This window comes from Lithobates pipiens, unplaced genomic scaffold (genome assembly GCF_037356315.1).
Source record: "Lithobates pipiens isolate NorthernLeopardFrog02 unplaced genomic scaffold, aLitPip1_a1.2 Scaffold_8, whole genome shotgun sequence".
NCBI classification, from domain to species: Eukaryota; Metazoa; Chordata; class Amphibia; order Anura; family Ranidae; genus Lithobates; species Lithobates pipiens.
Window position 1 is genome coordinate 108,813,533 of NW_027507903.1, and position 26,224 is coordinate 108,839,756.

Sequence of the window (26,224 nt, forward strand, 5' to 3'; positions counted from 1 at the left end):
CTGATGGATAAGTCAGACAGTGACTTATCAGGGGATGCTGACTGACGGCACTTACACGTTGCACGGCCTCTGATCTTTATGAGAGCAGTTAAAATAGAGGCATGTGGGGACTGAGATCCTGAGACCCAAGAGTTTTTAGATGATAAACCTCACCCTGTCCATTATGTCACCTCATCCCATTTCCTTTCTGTCTGAAGTTTGTCATGAGGGTTAGGGGATTCCTTTTGGAGTTCTCACAGCCTCAAACAGTGCAGAGACTGTTGGGTGGAACAGAGGGGGTGCAACTTTACAGTGTTCCACAACTGAGGCTGCTGGAAAATTTGAGGGCTGATGCGGAGACCTGAGCCACAAACTGGTGCAGAATAGAAGCTGGAGCTTTAGTGTGCCTGTGTTCAGTTTTTCAGAGCAATGGGCGAGAACAGTTTGCCTCCAACAGAGGGGATTATGCACACAGAACTGTCCATTGCCAAAATGTGTCTCAGAACTAACAAGTTGTGCACATTATACTTATGACTGCAATGGAACATTTAGCAGTAATCAAGCCCAACAATACTCAGTGCTGGATACATCCATAATGCCATCCCAATAGATGACAAAAAGAGTGAAACCTAGTCGTCTTGATAGTCCATAATCATTTATTGCAGTTTACAATGTGGTAGCTGGAAGATAAAAAATGTACAAGGTATGTCAGGGGCCAACAATTCATTTTCATCAGGTCTCAAATGAAAATTACAATGCTTCCCATATAACTAAACACTCCTAGGTTGCGAAAGACAAAGTGCTAGATATAATACTGCACAATTATCTTTGGCACATGTCTATCATGACTGATATAGAACACATTTCCCAGGAGCTTTTAGATTAGAGTCCAATATGAAGCATTGTCATTTTTATTTGAGCATTGGCTACCTTTTATCTTCCTGTAGCAAAAAAAAGATTATGGACTCTTAAGACAACCATCTGGTGCTTTTTTTTTGTGTCAATAAATATGTGTAGATCTACTTTGTGAGCTTACTGGAGATGCGCTGTAGGCTGAGCAGCATATCTCTGTGTATGCCTATACTGCTGTAGCTACAGTGAGAGAAAAAGGTATTTGATCCCCTGCTGATTTTGTACGTTTGCCCCCTGACAAAGAATTGATACGTCTTTAATTTTAATGGTAGGTTTATTTTAACAGTGAGAGACAGAACAACAAAAAATCCAGAAAAACACATTTGAAAAAAGGTATAAATTGATTTGCATTTTGAAATAAGTATTGGACCCCTTTGCAAGACATGATTTAGTCCTTGGTGGCAAAACCCTTGTTGGCAATCACAGAGGTCAGACATTTCTTGTAGTTGGACACCAGGTTTTCACACATCTTAGGAGGGATTTTGTCCCACTCCTTTTTGCAGATCCTCTCCAAGTCATTAAGGTTTAGAAGCTGATGTTTTTAGTAACTCTAATCTTCAGCTCCCTCCCCTTTTTTGCTATAGGATTAAGGTCTGGAAAGTGGCTAGGCCACTCCATGACCATAATGTGCTTCTTCTTGAACCACTCTTTTGTTCCCTTGGCTGTGGGTTTTGTGTCATTGTCATGCTGGAATACCCATCCATGACCTATTTGGAAGGAAGGAGATTCTCACACAAGATTTGAAATTGCATGGCCCCGTCCATCATCCCTTTGATGCGGTGAAGTTGTCCTGTCCCCTAAGCAGAAAAACACCCCCAAAGCATAATGTTTCCACCTGTTTGACTGTGGGAATTGTGTTCTTGGGTTCATAGGCAGCATTCCTCCTCCGCCAAACATGGCAAATTAAGTTGATACCAAAGAGCTTGATTTTAGTTTCATCTGAAACACTTTCGGCCAGTTCTCCTCAGATGTTCCTTAGCAAATTTCAGATGGGCCTGTACATGTGCTTTCTTGAGCAGGGGACCTTGCGGGCACTTCAGGATTTCAGTCCTTCACAGCGTAGTGAGTTACCAATTATTTTCTTGGTAAATATGGTCACAGCTGCCTTGAGATCATTGACAAGATTCTCCTGTAGAGTTCTGGGCTGATTCCACACCGTTCTCATGATCATTAAATGTCCACGAGGTGAGATATGGCATGGAGCACCAGACCAACGGAGATTGACAGTTATTTTGTGTCTCTTCTATTTGTGAATAATTGCACCAACTGTTGTCACCCTTTCACCAGCTGCTTAGTGACGGTCTTGTAGCCCATTCCAGCCTTGTGTATGTCTACAATCGTGTCTGTGACATCCTTGTAACGGCTCTTTGGTCATGGCCATGGTGGAGAGATTGGAATCTGATTAATTGTTTCTGTAGACAGTTGTCTTTTATACAAGTAACAAGCTGAGATTAGGAGCCCTCCCTTTGAGAGTGCTCATAATCTCAGCTTGATAACCTGTATGGAAGACACCTGAAATCTTGCTGATTGATAGGGGATCAAATACTTATTTCACTCATTAAAATGCAAATCAATTTATAACTTTTTGAAATCAGTTTTTCTGGATATTTTTGTTGTTATTTTGTCTCTCACAGTTAAAATAAACCTACCATTAAAATTATAGACTGATAATTTCTTTGTAAGTGGGAAAAATGTACAAAATCAACAAGGGATCAAATACTTTTTCCCCCTCACTGTATGTATATAATAAAGCTAGCCATAGACAGATAAACAGGGACTGTTCAAATTTCGATCAGTGTGTAGACAGAAGTCGACTATGTGATTGACTTCTGTGAAAGTGACATGCTGGAAAACTTTTGTTGATCAGCGGCTGCAGTTGTCAGCTTTTGTTGACAGAGGTAGGTACAGCTGTAAGGATACAATGTCCTGATGGGGAAGGAGATTGCTCCACTTGTGGGGGTGGTGAATCTTTTCAGTTTTTTTGTTTTCAGCCCACTGACTGTAAAAATAAATATTGGTCTATGCCTGCGTTTCATAACTCCAGTACTCAAGGTGACCCAACAGGTTATGTTTTCAGCATTTCCCTCCGATGAAACTGCTGTGGTAATTACTAAGCCAGTGAAACTGATCAAATCACCAGTGCAAAATAATGGTAAGCCTGAAAACATGACCTGTTGGGTCGCCTTGAGGACTGGAGTTGAGAAACACTGGTCTATGGCCAATTTAACTAAAAATAATAATGATACAGTAAGTATTTTGTACAAAGACATTTGTAACATTTATTTACACAAGAACTGCTTTTCTCCCCATACAAATGCAAATACAAGTGTAGCACTTATCCCCGAAGGAGCTGCTGGTTTTATTTAGGCCTGCACTCTGCTAATAAACCCCACTAACTTGACACAGTCCCCTTGACACAGCTGTGGTGCAATACAATACAGTACAATATAATATAACACAATATACAGTGGGGCAAAAAAAGTATTTAGTCAGCCACCAATTGTGCAAGTGCTCCCACTTAAAAAGGTGAGAGAGGCCTGTAATTGTCATCATAGGTATACCTCAACTATGGGACACAAAATGTGGAAACAAATCCAGACAATCACATTGTCTAATTTTTGAAAGAATTTATTTGCAAATTATGGTGGAAAATAAGTATTTGGTCACCTACAAACAAGCAAGATTTCTGGCTCTCACAGACCTGTATCTTCTTCTTTAAGAGGCTTCTCTGTCCTCCACTCATTACCTGTATTAATGGCACCTGTTTGAACTTATCAGCATAAAAGACACCTGTCCACAACCTCAAACAGTCACACTCCAAACTCCACTATGGTGTAGACCAAGGAGCTGTCGAAGGACATCAGAAACAAAATTGAAGACCTGCACCAGGCTGAGAAGACTGAATCTGCAATAGGCAAGCAGCTTGGTGCGAAGAAATCAACTATGGGAGCAATAATTAGAAAATGGAAGACATGCAAGACCACTGATAATCTTCCTTGATCTGGGGCTTCACGCAAGATCTCACCCCATGGGGTCAAAATGATCACAAGAAGGGTGAGAAAAAATCCCAGAACCACACGGGGGGACCTAGTGAATGATCTGCAGAGAGCTGGGACCAACGTAACAAAGGCTACCATCAGTAACACACTACACTGCCAGGGACTCAGATCCTGCAGTGCCAGACATGTCCCCCTGCTAAAGCCAGTACAAGTCCGGGCCCGTCTGAGGTTTGCTAGAGAGCATTTGGATGATCCAGAAGAGGATTGGGAGAATGTCATATGATCAGATGAAACCAAAGTAGAACTGTTTGGTAGAAAACTGAGTTGAGCTGAGTTGCAACCAAAGAACACCATACCTACTGTGAAGCATGGGGGTGGCAACATCATGCTTTGGGGCTGTTTCTCTGCAAAGGGAACAGAACGACTGATCCATGTACATGAAAGAATGAATGGGGTCATGTATCACAAGATTTTGAGTGCAAACCTCCTCCCATCAGCAAGGGCATTGAAGATGAAACGTGGCTGGGTCTTTCAGCATGACAATGATCCCAAACACACCGCCCGCGCAAGGAAGGAGTGGCTTCGTAAGAAGCATTTCAAGGTCCTGGAGTGGCCTAGCCAGTCTCCAGATCTCAACCCCATAGAAAACCTTTGGAGGGAGTTGAAAGTCCATGTTGCCTAGCTACAGCCCCAAAGCATCACTGCTCTGGAGGAGAACTGCATGCAGGAATGGGCCAACATACCAGCAACAGTGTGTGAAAACCTTGTGAAGACTTACAGCAAACGTCTGACCTCTGTCATTGCCAACAAAGGATATATAACAAAGTATTAAGATGAACTTCTGATATTAACAAAATACTTATTTTCCACCATAATTTGTATATAAATTCTTTCCAAATCAGACAATGTGATTGTCTGGATTTGTTTCCACATTTTGTCTCTCATAGTTGAGGTATACCTATGATAACAATTACAGGCCTCTCTCATCTTTTTAAGTGGGAGAACTTGCACAATTGGTGGCTGACTAAATACTTTTTTGCCCCACTGTACCTCTATTGACACTTCAGGATCCACTGGCTCCACCTGCTGGGAGAAAACAATACTCCACACAACGGGGTACTTAACCAAAGTATATTTTACTATAAGTATTGGCAAACAGTCGGTTACAATAATTGTGCTGTTATCCGAACATAGAATGACAGAACAATAACTTTTGATATAACAATTATAAACAATATAATTGCAAGGGCGCTCCCCCTACTTTTATAGCTATGTGTGAGATCTCACTTAAAGTACTCAGTCTCTTTGGTCTTCTTGTCTTCGCTAGCAATGATAATTCCTTATAATTTGTAATCCAAGGGTTAAAGTAATTAACCACTTCCCATCCGGCCAATGTACATATACGGCCGGGTGTGATTGGCCCTCCTGATCACATTACGGCCGTGTCCAATCACAGCCGTCATGTGATGTAGACAAACCGCCGGTTGCTAGGCAATCGGCTCTCCTCTCCTCACACAGAAGTCGTTGCTGAGGAGAGGAGAGCAGATCGCTGCAGCCGGCTGGTGATCAGTGAGTATGAGCTGTTTTTACAGCTTTTTACTAACTGATCACCAGTCTAGTGTAAACACACATCACCACACAGTGTAAACACACGTCACCACACATGTCCCCAAAACACACATGTCCCCAAATAATAAAAAGACGTCCCCAAATAAAAAAACACATGTCCCCCACATATGTCCCACTAAAATCACATGTTCCAATGATTATCTGCACACATATGTATGTGATCACCTGCACACATATGTACATGATCATCTGCGTACATATGTCCGTGATCACACAAACCAATTATTATACACTTAACGGATTTTTTTTTACCAAAAACATGTAGCAGAATACATTTTGGCTTAAATTTATGACTAAATTTGATTTTATTGGATTTCTTTTAAAATAGAAAAAAGAAAATATTGTTTTTTTTCCAAATTTCCGCTTTTTTTGCGCTTATATCGCAAAAAATAAAAAACGGAGTCGTGAATAAATACCACCAAAATAAAGCTCTGTTGATAAAAATGGAATTTGGGTACAGTGTAGCATGACCGCGCAATTGTCATTGAAGGTGCGAGAGTGATGAAAGGTGAAAATTGGGCTGGGCAGGAAGGGGGCGAAAGTGCCCTGTAATGTAGTGGTTAAAGTTCAGTTAAGGATGATCTTAGTGTTGCTCCCGTAATTATAATACAATTCTTGAGATATGATAATAAGTAGGCCTTATGCCTGCCTAGTGTCAGTTGCTATACTCCTCCTCTGTGGAACTATGGATCCCAGCAAGGCCTGTATATAAGTCTGACTAGGTGCAAAGTTTAGTAAACTGTGGGCCGCAACCCGCTCACCAACTGGATCGGAAGCTCGGTATGGTAGCTCTGGTCCGGTGTTTGCAGCTTGCTTCTATGTCAGCCGGCTCCATCACTCCGTTCCGTTCCAATAGGTGGACCTGGTCTTCCGATGCTCAAACTAGGGTCTCTGGATCTTCCCAATCCGATCACTGTGTCTCTGGCACTTCAGGTCACTTACTCAACCGAGCAGGGTTCCCTTCCTTAAGGGCAATAGGCCGCTTCCTCCCGGAGGCCTCCTCACAAGTCCTCACAGGTAGGCTTTGCATTCCCAAGAGACCTAAGATGGACGCTCGGGCTCCTTTTATGTCCTACCCAGCATGCACTGTCAGAGAGGTTGTCCATGGGTAGGTCATCTGGCATCCTGGGTAAAAAGGTCAACTCTCCAGTGTAAATAACTGTCACTTCCTGTGCCAAGTTCAATGCTGTGATAAAGCAAAAAAATCATTTAAGTACACTATCAGTGTTTGGCCGCTAGATGGCACCAAACACTAAATGCTAACATAATTTAGTAGGCAAGGAAGCCAGCGCTACACAAGCATGGCTGTATCCATGCCTATCTTCTTATTCAGGTTTCATACTATAGTTAAATATCATAAATTGCTGCTTTCTCTCTATATTTGTTTAAAAATGTATTCCATTTTTGTTCTTTTCATCCTAGTCTCCAGGATCGCAGATCCCAGCTGAAGAAAGGGAGAAGTTTGAGAAAGAGTTTGAAGAGTTTCAAAAAGAGCTAGAAAAGAATAAGGACGAATTCCATAAGAGTCATCCCATACCAGGTTCATACTTTCCCTTGCAGGTGTAATCTAGACCATGTGTATATATAGACCATTACTAGTATTAAAAAAAAAATAATAATAATCCAGTATATATCCTATATTTTGTAGATGCTATAACTTTTGCGTAAACCATTCATTATATACGTTTGATTCAAAATAATTCATTAAGCATATAACATATTGGCCTAAATTTATGAAGAAATTCGATTTTTTCAAAATGTTTTAATTGGATATGTTTTATAGCAGAAAGTAAAAAATGCTATGTTTTTTTTTTCAAAATTGTCAGTCTTTTTTGGTTTATAAGGAAAAAAAAACAGTGGTGATCAATTACCACCAAAAGAAAGCTCTGTGGGGAAAAAAATGAAATAAATTTAATTGGGTACAGTGTTCCATGACCGCGCATTTGTCCGCTAAAGTAACGCAGTGCCAAAAAACAAAAACTGGCCTGGTCATGAATCTTCCAGAGGTCAAGTGGTTATAGGAAGTTACAGTCCAACCAATAAAGTCCTATCCACCCACTGTACTTTGATGCACAGCTTACAGCAAAGTTTCTGGCCCTGTGTAAAGTGCAGCTGCACATTGTGTGTATCCAGCATTTTCAAAAAATTTATATTTGTGAATGCTTTGGACAAACTCTGCCAATGTTTCACCTAAAAAATTGTTAGGTGAAACATATCAGAGAAGTAGGACCCAGGTAGGTCTGGATGTGTAAGTACAGTAAAACCTTGGCTTGAGAGTAACTTGGTCTAAGAGTGTTTTTACTTGATAAACGAGCGATGTCTTGATGTACGAGTAGCATTACATCACAACTGAGTATACAAGAGAAGAGAGGCTCCTCTATGTGTAGCCATATGGTTATATTTAATGAAGGTACAACATTTAGCAACTCATATGGTTGATGAATAAAAGAGGCACATCTGGGGTAAAGCTGTCCACATAGACCATCCCCCGCGCCGCCATCATCCCTTCCATGCTGTGTGAGGATGGTCTATGTCAGGCATGTCCAAAGTCCGGCCCGCGGGCCAATTGCGGCCCGCGGTCCGGTTTTGAACGGCCCGCCTAGTTGTTTAAACATATACATCTTTTGTGGCCCCCGGCGATCTCCCAGCGCCGGGGCCACAAAAGATGTATAGTCCGGCTGCCTCGGAGGGAGGAGACGGGACGAGTGCTGTGCACACAGGAGGAGAATTTCCTGTTTACACGGCAGCTGTAATAGGAAGTCCCGTCTCTGCCATTGGACGACTGTGCTGTCCATCAAAGGAGGCGGGACTTTCTCTTAAAGAGGCCGTTGTGTAAACAGGAGATTCTCCTGTAAGATGTCTTTGGCACTCGTCCTGCCCTCCATGGCTGCACTGATGGTAATGGTGGCTGCATTCCTGGCAATTGCAATTGTGGAGCTGCATTCCTGGCAATGGTGAGTGAATTACTAGCAATTGTGGCTGCATTCCTGGCAATGGTGGGTGAAATTCCTGGCAATGGTGGGTGAAATTCCTGGCAATGGTGGGTGAAATTCCTGGCAATGGTGGGTGAAATTCCTGGCAATGGTGGCTGCATTCCTAGCAATGGTGGCTGCATTTCTGGCATTGGTGGATACATTTCTGGCATTGGTGGATACATTCCCGGCAATGGTGGGTGCATTCCCGGCAATGGTGGGTGCATTCCTGGCAATGGTGCCTGCATTCCTGGCAATGGTGGCTGCATTCCCGGCAATGGTGAGTGAATTGCTGGCAATGGTGGCTGCATTCCCGGCAATGGTGGCTGCATTCCCGGCAATGGTGGCTGCATTCCCGGCAATGGTGGCTGCATTCCTGGCAATGGTGGCTGCATTCCCGGCAATGGGGAGTGAATCCCTGGCAATGGCGGGTGAATCCCTGGCAATGGCGGGTGCATTCCTGGCAATGGCGGGTGCATTCCTGGCAATGGTGGCTGCATTCCCGGCAATGGTGAGTGAATCCCTGGCAATGGCGGGTGAATCCCTGGCAATGGTGGGTGAATTCCTGGCAATGGTGGGTGAATTCCTGGCAATGGTGGGTGCATTCCTGGCAATGGTGGGTGCATTCCTGGCAATGGTGGCTGCATTCCCGGCAATGGGGAGTGAATCCCTGGCAATGGCGGGTGAATCCCTGGCAATGGTGGGTGAATCCCTGGCAAGGGTTTCTGCATTCCCGGCAATGGTGGCAGCATTCCCTGCAATGGTGAGTGAATTCCCGGCAATGGTGAGTGAATTCCCGGCAATGGTGGGTGAATTCCCTGGCAATGGTGGGTGAATTCCCTGGCAATGGTGGGTGAATTCCCTGGCAATGGTGGGTGAATTCCCTGGCAATGGTGGGTGAATTCCCTGGCAATGGTGGGTGCATCCCTGGCAATGGTGGCCGCTGCATTCCTAGCAATTGTGGGTCTGCAGATAGACACTGATCCTTGTTTTGCTTCACAGTTCTTTATTTAAAATTTTAAGTTTTTTTTTTCTGAAGTTTTCTTAAAGTGAAGGTGCGTGTTATACGTCAATAAATATGGTGTATCCAAATAATACACTTGAGCTCATCTATTCACCGCACACAGCCACAAAGGCAAGAGAATTCTTGTGGGGAAGTGTATTAGTGCTCTGATGGACATACTTAGACCGAATTTTAATGGTTCAAAGAATGTCAGGCAAAATGGTCGGCCCTCGCGCATGTTCAGTTCATCAAATCTGGCCCTCTTTGAAAAAAGTTTGGACATCCCTGGTCTATGTGCACAGCTTTCCCCCGGATGCCCACATACTTAGATGTGCCTCTTTTATTCATCAACCATATGAGTTGCTAAATGTTGTACCTTCACTAAATGTAACCATATTGCTACACTTAGAGGCGCCTCTCTTCTCTTTTATACTCTGTAGCTCCTGCTGCCATTTTGTTTCTAATCCCCCTGTGGAGGCTTCCATTTATGGATGGACATTGTATAGCTACACAACCTATCACATTGCTACAATCTTTTTACTGTATATGGACTATAAACTGAAAGACTTATGAATAAATGGTTGTGGAACGAATCATCTGAGTTTACATTATTTCTTATGGGGAAATTCACTTTGATATACGAGTGCTTTGCATTACAAGCATGTTTCCAGAAGGAATTATGCAATCCAAGGTTTTACTGTATTTGAAAATGTTGGATAACACAAAAATATTGGATTTGACAATACATTCTGGGAGCAAATAGGCTCCCTACATTTTATCTGTAATCTTGAATTTTTGAACGAGACGCCTAAATCGCTGCAATAATTTATTTTTCTACTCAAAACTAAAAAAGTGGGGTTGAAGTCATGTGTCTGAATGATATTATTAATGTCTTCTGTCTTTAATCAGACGAGAATGCATTTGAATCAGACAGTCAGCGGGAGTTAGAGATGGTTCTTTACGGACAGGCCCGGCTGCTGGAGGAGCTGAGAGTGCTGAAGACCAGACTGAACATGACCCTTGAGGAGCAGTTTAGACACAGAAGCATTTTAATAACCATGAAAGCCAATGAGACTACTACTGTGAACACGGAACACGTGAGTATCTGCCCTTCTCATTATGTGATAATGTTGTTGTGGTCTATGTGAGTCACTGCTACCACTGCAGACATTATTATTTGAATATTTAAAGTATTTTATGCACAATTAAATTTCTGGGAATACATAAACCTAGAAATAATTCAGGTATAGTAATATATATGAACTCTAGCCCAGTTACTATAGAGAAAAACAACATTATTTGCAGCTTACAAGGTCCCCCTCCTTCCTACTTACTTCATTCATTCATTTACTTAGACTGCTGTTGTCTTAAACCGCTTATCATTTCAAGGATTAAAAGCTTAACTCTCTTTTGCTGTTTCCTGTTTTCATTTTGCAACAATGATAAAATGTTTATCAAACGTTCTTGTTGTCCTGCACAGATCAGGGTATATAGAATAGCTTGTTACATTTAAAATAAATATTCAGAATCTAGTCAATTACAATTCTGCAATATAAAATCATGTGGAGGAATGGTTAAAATCCTGGTCTGGACAAAACTGCAATATGAATTATGCCTCCCTAGAAATACACTATATGGTCCAACATTTATGGGCCCCTGACCATCACACTTAGGCTGCTTTCACACTGGGGCGAGAGCAGCGTCGGCGGTAAAGCGCCGCTATTTTTAGCGGCGCTTTACCGTCGTTTTAGCGGCGGTGTGCGGGCGCTAGCGGGGTGGTTTTAACCCCCGCTAGCGGCCGAAAAGGGGTTAAACCCGCCCGCAAAGCGCCGCTGCAGCGGCGCTTTGCCGGCGGTATTGCCGCGGTGTCCCATTGATTTCAATGGGTAGCAGCGGTATAGGAGCGGTGAATACACCGCTCCTTCACCGCTGCAAAGATGCGGCTGGCAGGACTTTTTTCACCGTCCTGCCAGCGCATCGCTCCAGTGTGAAAGCCCTCCGGCTTTCACACTGGAGTTAAAGGGGCCGGTTTTTTTCAGGCGTTACACAGGCGCTATTTATAGCGCTGTAACGCCTGAATACCGCCCCAGTGTGAAAGCAGCCTTAAAACGCAAAACTTTGTGGGCAAGCTGAATTCCATGCACAAAACTTTAATTTAAATACATAGCTCCCAACTGTCCCTGATTTCGAGGGACTGTCCCTGGTTTGGAGCAATGTCCCCCATTCCTCCTCATTTGTCCCTCATTTTGATCTGATCTATATAGTTGTATATAAAATGCACTTTTTATCTTTCAAAAAGTGTTTCCCAGTGCTAAACCTTTCATCCAAATGCTAAATTGCTGCATTTGTAAATTTTAAAAGCCAATATGAAGGAATAATAGTGCTAAAAAAAAGCCCTTGTGGATTTAATTAACCTTTTGTTTTTGGTTAATTCTCCTTTAACCATTTGCTTACTGGGCACTTAAATCCCCCTCTTGCCCAGACCAATTTTCAGCTTTCAGCGCTGATGCACTTTGAATGACAATTGCGCGGCCATATAACACTGTACCCAAATGAAATTTTTATCATTTTTTTCCCACAAATAGAGCTTTCTTTTGGTGGTATTTAATTACAGCTGGGGGTTTTATTTTTTGCTAAACAAACAAAAAAAGATGCAAAAAAAATAAATAATAATAATAATAATTTTTCTTAGTTTGTTATAAAATTTTGTAAACAGGTCATTTTTCTCCTTCATTGAAATGCGCTGATGAGGCGGCACTGGTGGGCACTGATAGGCTGCACTGGTGGGCACTGATAGGCTGCACTGGTGGGCACTGATAGGCTGCACTGGTGGGCACTGATAGGCACAGTTAAGGCGGCACTAATAGGCACAGTTAAGGCGGCACTGATAGGCACAGATAAGGTGGCACCGATCGGCACAGATAAGGCAGTACTGATGGGCACAGATAAGGCGGTACTGATGGGCACAGATAAGATGGCACTGATGGGTGGCACGGATGGGTGGCATTAAGGGGCACTGATAGGTACCACTGATAGATGGGACTGATGGGCACTGATAGGTGGCACTGATAGGTGGCTCTGATAGGTGGCACTGCTGGGCACTGATTGGCGGCACTGATGGGCACTGATGGGCACTGGTAGATGACACTGATGGGCACGGATATGTGGCACTGGGGTGCAGCACTGTTGTTGAGGCAGATTGTGGGCACTGATAGGTGGCACTGTGGGCACTGATGGGTGGCACTGTGGGTACTGATGGGTGGCACTGTGGGCACTGATGGGTGGCACTATGGGCACTGATGGGTGGCACTGATCGGGGCACTTTTTTATTATTTAGGTGACACTGGCAGGGGGCAGGTGGGCACTGATAAGCTGGCCGTTATCGGGACTGATGTCCCGATCGTGGCCGCCGGTGATCAGCTCTTTTCTTTCTCCTCGCGTTTTCAGCGCGAGGAGGAAAAATAGCCGATTACCGGCTCTGTTATGTCACATGATCAGCTGTCATTGGCTGACAGCTGATCACGTGGTAAGGGGTTGGGATCGACCCCTTGCTCCGATCCGTGATCAGGCGAGTCTCATAGACTCGCTGATCACAGAGCACGCCGCGCGCGCCCCTCAGGGGGGCACGAGGCGACGTCAATAGATGTAGTCCCGGCAAAGCAGGTCCGTGCTGTAGCCGTCATTCGGCTATAGCGTGGATCTCTAGTGGTTAAGGGGGTGTGACAGCGGGTGTGGCAGGGGGCGTGTCCTATGTCTACATACATTTGCTGGTAGGTGTCCCTCATTCCCATCTCAAAATGTTGGGAGGTATGTAAATATATTCCACAAAAATCCACTGCATGTTTACCAAATGCCTTTACAAGCCTAGGTATTACTTTGTAGAAGTAGCATAGACATCATCAATGTGCTGCACATGGTGCAGAAAGCAGAGCTGTGGGTGGGGTCCAGCAAGCCCACCCACTACAGGCGGTCTGCAGAAAACTATAGGAAGGGCAGTGCTGGATGAAACTCTGTGGAGACCCCTAGGTAGTGGAAACCATGGGGTCCCCCCCTCGCAGGTTTCTGGAGGTTTCTAGTGGGACAACATTGACTAAGTAGTGTGCTTGTTGGCCACTAGATGGAGATGACCATCATTACTGTACATTAAACGTACGTAAGTTTCATAGTTTCATAGTTTCATAGTTAGTAAGGTTGAATAAAGACACCAGTCCATCCAGTTCAACCTGAGTGTCTACAGTTATCCCCATCCCTGTACATTGCAAACTTACATTGTTCCTTACCCTCAAGGAGCCCACAATCCAAGGTCCCCATTCATATACTAGGGCCAATTATTATTTTTTTGAACAGAAGCCAATTAACCTACCTACATGTCTTTGGTTTGTGGGAGGAAACCGGAGTGCCCGGAGGAAACCCACGCAGGCACAGGGAGAACATGCAAACTCCAGGCAGGTAGTGTCGTGGTTGGGATTCAAACCAGCGACGCTTCTTACTGCTAGGTGAGAGTGCTAACCACTACACCACTGTGCCGCCCCGAAGAAGTTGCACCAATATTTTTTACAAACTGATAGCTGAAAGAAGATGAGCGTTTTAGGCCTCATGTACACTGCAGCTGGTAAACGGATGTTTAGGAGCAGTTGGGCATTTTTTTCAGCAGCCCTTGAACTCTCCTCTGTTATCTTATCAGTACATGTACACAGGGTCCTTTAGGGCCGGTTCACACTGCGGCGCGAGGCGAGGCGACACGGCTCGCCTCGCCTCGCTCCCGCAAGTCGCCCCCATTCTGTACAATGGAACCGTTCTGAGAGGAGCGACTCGAGTCGCTCCGACTCAGAAAAAAGGTTCCTGTACTACTTTGGGGCGACTTCGGGGGCGACTTGCATTGACTTCTATACAGAAGTCCTCTGCAAGTCGCCGCTGAGGTCCGTGCAAGTCGCGGCGAGGCAAGTCGGAGACGCCTCGCCGCGCATCGCTGTGTGCACCGGCCCTTACAGTCGTTTCTAGGCAGTTGAGTCTAGAGATTTTCTTTGGAGAGCAATAAAATTCATTCAGAACGAATGTTCAGAGGCTTTTGAAACGCAAAACGCTTGTAACAGCTTGTGAACGCATGTAAATGTTAATAACGCATGTAAATTGTTTACAGGTGTTTTTAATTTTTGACTATTTGGAAAAAGAAAAGCTTCTAAATGCAAACGCAACCAAGCGCGGCATATAAATGCGGCAAAACTGACATTTTTAAATGACGGTTACTATTTGTCAAGTTAAATTGTTCAGGAAAGGTTGTACATTAAGCCTAAGAGACAAATTGTCATGTGACCCTTATGTCTACGGTTTATGGACTTTAAGTTGTTACTGGGTACATTACATTAATACAGTATTTTCTTTATAAAGTTTTTAACCGCTTGCCGACTGACATAAGGGCACGTACAGACATCCTAACGTGCCCGCGATCTTCTCACGGAGAGGAAGAACGGGGAATGCTGATGTAAACAAGCATTTTCCCCAGTTCTGCCTAGTGACACTGACACTGATCACCGCTCCCTGTATTCGGGAGCGGTGATCAGTGTTGTGTCGCATATAGCCCCTCTCCCCCCACAGTTAGAATCACTCCCTAGGACACAACCCCTACAGCACCACCTAGTGGTTAACCCCTTCACTGACAGTCACATTTACACAGCAATCAATGCATTTTTAATTGCACTGATCTCTGTATAAACGTGAATGGGCCAAAAGTGTCCTATCTGTCCGCCATAATGTCACAGTCATGATAAAAATTGCTGATCGCCGCCATTACTAGTAAAATAAAAAAAATATATATTAATAAAAATGCCATTAAAATATCCACTATTTTGTAGACGCTATAACTTTTGCGCAAACCAATCAATAAACACTTATTGCGATATTTTTTTTTACCAAAAATATGTAGAAGAATACGTATTGGCCTAAACTGAGGAAAAACATTTTTTTTATATATTTTTGGGGGATATTTATTATAGCAAAAAGTAAAAAATAATGCGTTTTTTTCACAGTTGTCACAATTTTTTTGTTTATACCGCAAAAATAAAAACTGCAGAGGTGATCAAATGCCACCAAAAGAAAGCTCTATTTGTGGGGGAAAAAAGGACGTAAATTTTGTTTGGGAGCCACGTCACATGACCACGCAATTGTCGGTTAAAACTACGCAGTGCCGAATTGCAAAAAGTGCTCTGGTCTTTAGACAGCCAAATGGTACACGGCTTAAGTGGTTAAAGGATTTGTAAAGGCAGAAGGTTTTTTTTTTTTTATCTTAATGCATTCTATGCATTAAAATAAAAAACCTTCTGTGTGCAGCAGCCTCATACTTACCTGAGCCCGATCTTCCTCCAGCGATGTCCACAAGACCCTTGGCCGTCTGGGACCTACTCCTGATTGGCTGAGACACAACAGCAGTGCCACTGTCTCCTGTGGCTGTCAATCAAAGTCAGTTAGCCAATCAAGAGAAAGAGGAGGCGGGGCCTTACAGCAGCTCCATTTCTGAATGATAAACGGAGCTGAAGCTCGACTCAGGTGACCACATAGCAAGCTGCTTGCTGTGAGGGCACTGAACGGGAGGGAGGAGCCAGGAGCAGTGAAGAGGGACCCAAGAAGAGGAGGATCGGGCTGCTCTGTGCAAAAAAACTGCACAAACCAGGTAAGTATAACATGTTTATTTGTTTTTTTTTTGTTTTTTTTTAAATGAGACTTTACAATCACTTTAATGTAAAGTTTTAGTTTCTTTAAGTTGATTAAGTTTTTTATCTTTTGTAAACCATTTAAGAAAGCTTCATTGTAATTTTCTTTCAAGATCAAATCAATATTATTTTTTCTTCTTTTGTCGAGTGGCCCTTAAACAGTGTAGGGCCCATAGGCTGGTGCCTAATCTGCCTTTTTGGTATTCCGCCACTGAGGAGGGAATAGTAACAAGACCAGTCACTCAGTACAAGTAGAGAGCCCAGTGGTGACTGGTCTTTATTACAGAAAGCTGACACACAGACAAAGTTTCACAGTGGATTCGAGATCTGGAAGGAATACACAAAGCATATCAAGATTCAATTAAGAATGCTCATGAATCCTGTATTTAGACATCTTGGATTTATTCCAGAAAGGTAATGTTAATGTAACACTCCAGGCAGGAAAAAGTATTACTTTTGCAATGGGGCCTTTTCACATTGGAAGGGTTAGAGTATATGTAAACCACCTTGTAAAACAGCCCATTCAGTTTAAAATAGAAAGGCAAAACATTTGTGTATATTGTATATATATATATATATATATATATATATATATATATATATATATATATATATATATATATACATATATATTATATACATTTTTTTTATAAATACCTTTTTTCCCCTTCCTTAGAAGTTATCACATACCTTCTGTTCTCAGTTGAAAAAGTATCCCAGAGAGCTTGGGAAGGAGAAATAGCAGCATAATGATCTTCCCAGTGAATGGCTCGGGGGGACGTGCGTGTCAGAACAAGTCTGATCATTGGAGGGGAACAGGCTGAGTTCTCATCACAGGTAGAAAACCGACCACTCTTATGCCTAGTTTGGTCAGTTTTAATAGGAAAGCAGGGCGACTGGCAGGAACACTGGGATTTCACGCAAAGGAAGCATTACAAAGAAACAGGATATTTTTTTCATACAATTACATGGTACAGCAGGCACATATCATATAAAATGTTGGGGTGACATATTCTTTAAGTGCTTTTTAAATTTAGGTGTAGAGGAATGAGATACAATACTTGCCCTCACTCTGGCAGGTTCCCTTAGAGTGTGGCCAATCTCCAGAACCCAATTCTCTAAGCTCTGGCCGACAGTTTCAAGCTGACATCAAGTGCAATGAAGGACCAATAACCCTGCATTCTACATGAAGATAGCAAGGGCCCACCCACAAAGGGCCAGTACTGCCTGAGTAAAGGGTTAGTTTTAAAGTGCATTTTCAGGGCATTTAGGTTAGACAACCCATTTTAAGACTTGCAGTTGGGAAGAGGCCTTAAAGCAATAGTAAACCCGCAATTTTTTTTTTTATTTTTTTTTTTTTTTACCACCTGCAAAGCAAAAGGCATAATGAGCTAGTATGTACCGCATACTAGCTCATTATGAAATACTTACCTTAGAACGAGGCCCCGACATCTGGCCCGATCTACGCCGAGGGAGCTGACATGCTCCCTCTGCGTTTCTTCCGGGTATAGCGGCTCCGGCGCTGTGAGTGGCCGGAGCCGCAATATCGTCACTCCCGCGCATGCGCATGGGAGATTTCATCCCGGCCGGGCCGGCCACTGCCGGACTTTCAGCCGAGAATCCCCTTGTGCGAATGCGCCGCTGCAGTGAGCGGCGCATACCGAGGGGAATATCTCCTAAACCGTACAGGTTTAGGAGATATTTTTTTTTACCTACAGGTAAGCCTTATTATAGGCTTTCCTGTAGGTAAAAGTTAAAAAAATGAGTATACAACCACTTTAAATACTGTACATTTCATTGAGCCGTGGTAATAGCGCCCCCTCAATCGTCCCCACTTTTCTGTAAAGGCAGCAGATGGGGGTGTTCACATGACACTATCACAAAGCCCCTCCATCTAATTTGGAAAGCAGTACCATCGCCGAACGCAACCCATTCAAGTAAATAGGGATGTTCTGTAAATGTCCCGCCACAGCTGTGAATTTCCTCATTGGTGCAGCACTTACTGGAAATAGCTAGTTAGGTACTGTCCCCGGATGGGAGGGTAAAAGTTAATACTTTCCCAGTTCCTTGGCTTTTGGCGGGTTTTTCTCTGGGTCCGACCCACTGATCTTGTGTTATAAAAGAGGGACAGTGGTCCGGGGCCTAGGGGGTCTGGAGCCGTAATAGGCTAGAAAGAGCTGAGAGTGTCCCTGGAGAGGTCTGGTGCCCTTAAGCAAAAGAGAAGGAGAACAGCACCTGTGAGAAACAGAAGAATGTTGCTTACTACTACTGGGATGTAAAGGTCATCAGAACTTGGGGTTTACCCTTGTTAGGTGTGACTACTGCAAGTCACCTATTCATCAAGTTATGTTACCGTTTCCCAATTGTTATTAGAGTTCTTATCTAAGCAAGGAGACACGGAAAGAAGTTCTCAGTATATCTGCTCAGAAGGTCGCACCCAACTCCGAGGTTCTTTATTAACACAGCTCTTTTATACACTCAAAAGACAGGCGTTAGAAATGTTGAAACAAAACAACAACTTCCATAAAAGGCAATTTCTAAGTGTCTTCTGCTTTTAGAGTTGATGTGGCAGATGACCCTTACGACATGGTTTCCTCTTATGTGTACGTGACTGCACCCATCCGGACTTAAGGATGATGTGTCTTTAAGATACTGAGAATAAAACAGACGATAAGCATTTAGTGAAACATACTGTCAACCATCTTGGTTTCTTATACCTTGATCCTCACAATTTCCCCCTTTGACATCACCCTTCCCTCTTACCCTGGGTCCACCTGAACAAGTTCTAGTCGGCCTATGTCCAAAGTACTCTCCCTGACTGCGAGTTGTCAGAGGGGTATACACCCATCCCCCTGGATAGTACCAACATCTAAAATTCAGGAAGAGTGGCTTTTCTGAAAGATGGGTGATGTCAAGGAACCAAATCCACCTATCTTATCCAACTTATCAACTTACAAAAGTTCCATCTTTTCTACAGCATTTACCTTGGCTTTCTTGCAAAAGCACATGAGCAGTTTAAAGCACGCATAAAGAAGAAATACAAATAAAAGCACCACTATAATTGTCATCGCTGCCTTCTTAAGCCAAGAGAATAACCCTGAGAAGCTAAAAGTTCCACCAAACGGATCCCAGTCACGGCCAATATTACGGGCCTTCTCCTGTAGATCCTTTACTTCCGTGCCGTGTCGTGCAATGATGTCATAATAGTCGGGTATCTCGATGCTGGTGTTATGTATCCAAGTACAACATTCATAGTCTTCTGTAGCCTCACAGAGTCCTGTTAATGCTGCACTCATACTTTCAATTGCTAACTCATGTAATTCTATTTGTTTTGTGATGGCTCTGGTCTCTAGATTTAACTTAGTAATGTCATCAGAGTTTTTCTCCAAAATATCATTAATTATTCCAGTATAGTTATTTAGTCGCTTCATTAAGTCTATACCCCATCCTGTCCAGGACGGGAACCAAGCCCATGTCATGTCCTGCTCTAAGAATATTTCTCTCTTGCTACGATATCTGAGGGGATATCTGGGGTGCATACTAGCTTCTAGTAGGTGATCACCTCGTTCATCACCCACTACTCCCATTACGGGTACCAAACTTGCGAGGTAGCACCATCCCTGAGCCCTTCTAGGTATCCAGGTATAACACTTATCCCCACAACAGATGTATATATTGTTTCCTAGAGCTACTGATCTTGAACTGATATTATTTCTATAACGAGAGGTGTATCCATAGAGGGATAAGTTGGATACTAACCACCTAACATTATTATCCACAATGTTAGTGAGGAAGTCAGATAATGTCTGGTGTGTGCTGGAATTACTGGGGTAGAAGCTTCCATTTAATACGACAATGGACAAATTAAACTTGCTGTCTTGGCATTCTCTATTTCCTCCCGTTGTGTTCCCTAAGTTGAAACACCAGGCAGGGGGAAAGGCGAGACCATTTGATTTAAACATTACTGTCTTGCTGGTATTTGTTCCAGTTATGTTAATGCTACTGTTAGCAAGGTCAGTATAATTTATAGGAACTGCCATCAGTGGTATTTTTGCTGTACTGGGGTGTAATTTACTGCAAATCCAACATTTCTCATATCCTGACTTCCGAGCATAAGCATATTTAAACTTCAGTAATAACATTTTTTTAGAAAATCCTTCATCCTTGTGAATTTCATTCTGTGAGGTAACCAAACTATTGGTCAGGATTACTGAAACAAAAAGAATAAAAAGATACATGTTGTCATTTGCCAACTGGCTCCTTTTTACAGTGTGAAGCGTGGATCCAGGCTGCTTTACCCTCCAACTTGACCGATGTGGGAGTGGTCAGCAGTACTTGATATGGTCCTTCAAACCGTGGCTCTAAAGCTTTTCTGGTATGTTTCTTTACATAGACCCAATCTCCGGGGCTCAGCGAATGAGTACCTGCTATTGAGTTAGGGTCTGGAAGAGAGGAATACACACTTTTGTGGATCTTAGTTAGATGCTGTTGTAATTGTATCACATATGCAGTCAAACTATCACATTGCAATTGCATACTCTGTGGAAAGTATAAACCTAGTCTGGGTGCATTCCCAAAAAGTATTTCATATGGGGATAACCCTGTTTTTCCCGTTGGAGTATACCTTATGGAGAACAAAGCTAAGGGTAGGCATTCAGGCCATGGTTTATTTAACTCCTGCATAGCTTTTTGTATTTTTAACTTTATTGTACCATTTACTCTTTCTACTGATCCTGAACTCTGTGGGTGGTAAGGGGTGTGGAAACTTTGTTGAACCCCTAACATAGCCATTACATTCTGCATGATTTCTCCTGTAAAGTGTGTTCCCCTATCTGATTCTATGGTTTCAGGAAGACCAAACCTAGGTATTAACTCTGTGATCAGTTTCTTCGCTGTGGCTTTCGCTGTAGCTGATTTCACTGGATAACTTTCTGGCCAGCCTGAAAATAAGCAGATGCACACGAGACAAAATTCAAATGGGCCGCTCTTAGGCATTTGGATATAGTCAATTTGCAGTCTCTGAAAGGGATACTGGGCCCGAACCTGATGTTTACGTGGGGTTTTCACTCTCTGTCCTGGGTTATTTAACAGACAGATTTGGCATGCAGCACAGTAGTTCCTTGCAGTACTACTGAATCCAGGGGCTAGCCATCCTTGGCTTACAATCCTATACATAGAATTGGAGCTGACATGAGTGGGCAAGTGGACAGCCGCTGCCATTGCGGGGTATAGAGAGGCGGGTAGACATATTTTGTCTCCCTCTCTCCATACATTGTCAAGGCCTGGTGCAGCTCCCTCCTTAACCCAACGGTCCTTCTCAGTAGTCCCTGCTTGTTCCTGTAGTTCGATCAGCTGCTGCCATGTGGTTTCGGGCATACTCACCTGTACCGTGGCTAAGGTCTCAGGGCTTACTTCCCCTAGAGCTGCCTTCTTTGCAGCTAAATCTGCAAATGCGTTTCCTTTTGCCTCAGTTGTTTTTGCGCTCGTGTGTGCCGCTATCTTCATAATGGCTACTCTTCTAACTTTTTGAAGATTGTTCAGGACTCTTTTGATTCCTTCACCATGTTTAACAGGTGTGCCTGCTGCTGTAAGGTAACCTCTAGCTTTCCATATGTGACCATAATCATGTGCAACACCGTAGGCGTATGCAGAATCAGTGTAAATGTTCCCTTCTTGTCCCTCTAAGTGTTCTAAGGCTTTTTCTAAAGCTGTTAGTTCCGCTTCTTGTGCAGACATGTGTGCTGGTAGTGACTTTGCCTCAATTACCTGTGTGTCCGTTACCACAGCATAACCTGTGTGATATTTACCTTTGTCATCGGCAAATCTACTACCATCTATGTACAGTGTGTGTTCTGCATTTGCAATGGGTGTGTCTGTGACATGTGGGAACCCCGTGGTCTCTTGTTCCATAAGTTGAAAACAATCGTGTTCATCAGATGTTATGTCATGAAATGAAAGTGTGTCAGAATCCTGAGTTTCTTGTGCTGTGCCTTCACCATTACTCCCCCCTGTCAAATCTGTCTGTAAGGGTAAAAGTTGTGCTAAGTTAAAGGAAGTGCATCGCTGGAAGGTAACATTGGGAGGTAGGAGCAAGGTGCATTGCAGACGCAGCTGCCTCGCCATTGATATGTGTTTTGGCTGAACTTGTGACAAGATGGCGTGTATGTCATGTGTGGTATGTACCACTACAGGATTGTCTGAGACAATTTCTGAGGATTTGTCAATGATAATTGACACTGCTGCGACTGCTCGTACACAGGACGGTGATCCTCTAGAGACAGGATCGAGAGCCGCTGAGAAATATGCTACCGGCCTTTGTTTGATGTGTTGTTGTGTCAACACCCCTGTTGCGTGTCCCGTGATTTCAGCAATGTACAAATGAAATGTTTTGGTATAGTCAGGGATCCCGATCGCAGGTGCCGAAATTAGTAACTTTCTTAAGGTGCTAAAAGACTTATGACCTGCTTCTGTGAGTACATAGGGTACTATTTTCAAGCAATCATATAATGGCTGCATCAGAGAACTGGCATGTGGTATCCATTGTCTACAATATGACACTATTCCCAGAAACATACGAAGTTGCTTAAAGTTGCGTGGGACATTCATTTGTCTTATGGCCTGGACTCATTCTTCAGTGAGGTGTCGGGTACCCTGGGATATACAGTGGCCCAAAAAGACAACCTTTTTCTGGCATACCTGTAACTTAGTTCTATTCACTTTGCACCCTTTTTCAGCCAGGAATTGTAACAATGATAGAGTGGCTTTTAAACAAGTATCGTTATCCAGACAACATAACAATAGGTCATCTACATATTGCAACAATACACAAGTGTCAGGTGGTTGCCATTCCCCCAACACTGTCTGTAGGGCTTGCGAGTATAGAGTTGGCGAATGCGCCATCCCTTGCGGTAGGCGTGTCCAGGTCAACTGGCGGTTTTTGAGACGGAACGCAAACCACGGTTGACATTCCTTCGCCAGGGGTACAGAAAAGAAAGCATTAGCCAGGTCTATAACAGTAAATGAGGAGCTATCTGATGGTACTTCTGAAAGTAAAGTATGCGGGTTTGGTACTAGTGGCGTTATTGGGGCCAATATTTTGTTTACCGCCCTTAGGTCTTGTACCATTCTATACTTTACTGGGCCATCCCCCAATGTCTTTTTCTTGACTGGATACAATGGGGTATTGGCTGGTGACTGTATTTCTTTTAATGCTCCACTTTTGAGTAGAGCCTCCACTTGTAGTTCTATAGCTGCTTCCTGGGGCGCACTGAGTGGGTACTGTTTCTGCTGGGGGAGAACTGCTCCTGGAATCAGCTGTAGAGTAACCGGGGGTATGGGCAAAAGCCCAACGTCTGCTGGATGTGTTTCCCATAGCCCTTCCGGAAGGCTAGACAGAATTTGATCTATTTCCGGCGAGGGTGTATTGGACGGTTCTGGCTCTTCTTCCAAACATTGTATTTTATTACAGATTTCTATACCCTCTGGGTCATCTCCTATTGCTAGGGTGACCATACCATCTGGATGATAAGTAATGTTTGCTCCTATTTTCTGAAGAATATCTGCTCCTAATAAATTAGTAGGGGCTCCTCTGGAAATCAAAAAGCGTGACAAAAACATGTGATTCCCTATTTTTACTTTTAAAGGTTTAGTCAGTGGGGCATCGGACAAAAGACCGTCATAACCACTTATGGGTATGGTGTCACGGGAGGTCATGTGTGGAGGGACTACTGAATCAGATAATAAGCTGCGTGATGCTCCTGTGTCAACTAAACAAGGAATATGTTTACCTTCCACCTTCATCAACATGTGGAGCATTTTATTCTCTGATTCAGCTAGGACTGGGGCAAGTCATGCGGTCGGATCGTCCCTATCGTTGGTACGCCTCTGTCTGTTGTCCCTCGTGTCTCTGTCCGTGTTTCCTTCCTGTTCGTCCTTTATTCTTTTCCTACAGTCTCTTTTTATATGTCCCACCTTGTTGCAGTAATAACAGGTAAGAGGTTTACGGGAGGAATTCCCTCCTTCATTGACCCGGGCAACAGTGTTAACTCCCGGTGTCCTTCTGGGTTTAGTTTCTGCTAAATCAGCCTCTATGCCTTGTGCTTTCTGCAACAATGTTCCTCTGTCCCGTATGGCTCTCCATTCGGGAGTACATGCCTTCAGTTTGTCACCTATTTGGGGTACTAGTCCTTCCATAAACTGTCGATTGAAAGCCCTAATGGTGACGGGTAAGGCTAAATCTAGACCTTCGTCAGCCATCATGCTTTCCATGTTGAGGTAAAATTCTGTAACAGTCTGACCTGGGGCCTGTTTTATGGGCGCTGTCGAACCCCTTTCCTGCTGTTTCCTTTGGCAAAATTCTCGTAACTGATTAATAAACAGGGGTCTAGAGTCTATATGACGGGGGTGTACTCCTGGTGGATTTGCCGCTGGATCCCCTTGTGGTCTATGTGGAGCAATTTCATTCATAAATTGATTAAACATCGTTAGTGTCATTTTATGTCTACACAAATCTTCCCCATCTTGCCAAGCTGCTTCATGTGTGTCTAGTAATTGTGTCACGAATCTACAGAATGCGGCAGGTTTTGCTACGGGATCAGGAGCATTCTGTATTAATGCCATAAGAGTGTCAGCCGACCAAGGTGTCCATGTCCTCAGAACGACTTGTTGAGTCACTGTAGGTGGCTGTCCTGCTTGACCCGCATTTGGATTATTTACTTGTATTACCCTAGTCCGACTGTGGACTGGAGCTACGGGCTCTGGTCTTTGAGCTCCGCAATGTACACATTCCTGTGCCCAGTCTGTATTCTGGGTACCGCATACTCGGCATACCCATCCTCTTCCTCTTAAGGAAGGATAAAGTTTTGGTCTTTCGTTACCCGGTGTGGTAGTGGTATAAGGAGGTGGAGTACCTTCCGTTTTTACTCCATCCTCGGGAGCAGAAGGGAGACTCTTGCGTCGGACCTTCATGTCCCATCCACCCTGTTCATGACAATACTTCCATCCCTCCTCTTTAGCCCTGTTGGAAACCTTAATTAAACATTGTATTTGTGATACCCATCTGTTCTGCAGGACCTCTCCCTGTCTGTCTCTCTTTATATTCTCCCAACCTTCTACACTTAGCCCATTTTCTCCATCCATTCCAAATTTCTTGAGAACCCTATTCGTGCCCTGTGCCTTGTCCTTCCCATACAACATTGTAATTATGTCTTTAACAGCACAACATTTCTGAGATTCCTCCTGGGGTTTACCATGTGTCTGGCCCATTTTGACAGTCCTGCCTAGGTGGCGTTTGGATCACTTACTAAGTGTCTCGTTGCCTTCTCCTCCTAGGGTGCCAAAATACTAAAACTTTGTCTGGGGTACTTATTCTGAAACCGAACTACTTCTACACCCCAACCAGATAAATGCGACTACTAATACAACAGAAACAATAATCACAATCATCACTTGTAGGTGGCCAAACACATATGACTAGATCTCCGGGACTTTGTGGAGACCTTATTCCCTTCCCTTTAACATGGAATTTCTCAGCAATCGTTTCTTATTCCTGCTTTATTGAGGCAGTCAGGACTTATACTTTCAACCCGTTTTTAGGCTCATGAATCAAAAAGCGTATATCAAACTTAAGTGTCGGACCCCCCAAGTACTCTTACGAGTTAAGGGCGCATTCCGTTACTCATTGGGATGATATATGTTTCAATTCACACCATACAAACAGGGCTTATCTCAGTCACAACAGACAGATGACAAGGAGACAGACAAGAAACAACGGTAACATAAGTCAAATATTAAATTCAAGACTCGCTTACTACAGAGGTTGGTATTACCTGAAGAACAATACAGACAGATCGGGTGGGCACAAATCTAAGAAGCACAGAGTTTATAAGAAAATAAAGCTTTTCTTACCTGCGCAGGTTTTGTCTGTGGTTCCTGATGTGCCCGACCTCTTCGTTCCGTCCTTATGTTCGTTCGCCTCTTGTAGTTTCTTTAGCGATGTCCCTGTTCGTGCGCCAAAATGTTAGG

General features: G+C 43.5%; 1 protein-coding gene across 1 annotated transcript in view; it reads left to right on the top strand.

Annotated features, from left to right (window-relative positions):
• Positions 1–26,224, top strand: part of LMAN1L (lectin, mannose binding 1 like) — a 108,715-nt gene that overhangs the window by 43,516 nt on the left and 38,975 nt on the right. The window contains exons 8-9 of the mRNA XM_077473060.1: positions 6,942–7,059; positions 10,404–10,591. Of these exons, the coding sequence (XP_077329186.1) occupies positions 6,942–7,059; positions 10,404–10,591 (306 nt within the window). The remainder of the gene's footprint in view (positions 1–6,941; positions 7,060–10,403; positions 10,592–26,224) is intronic.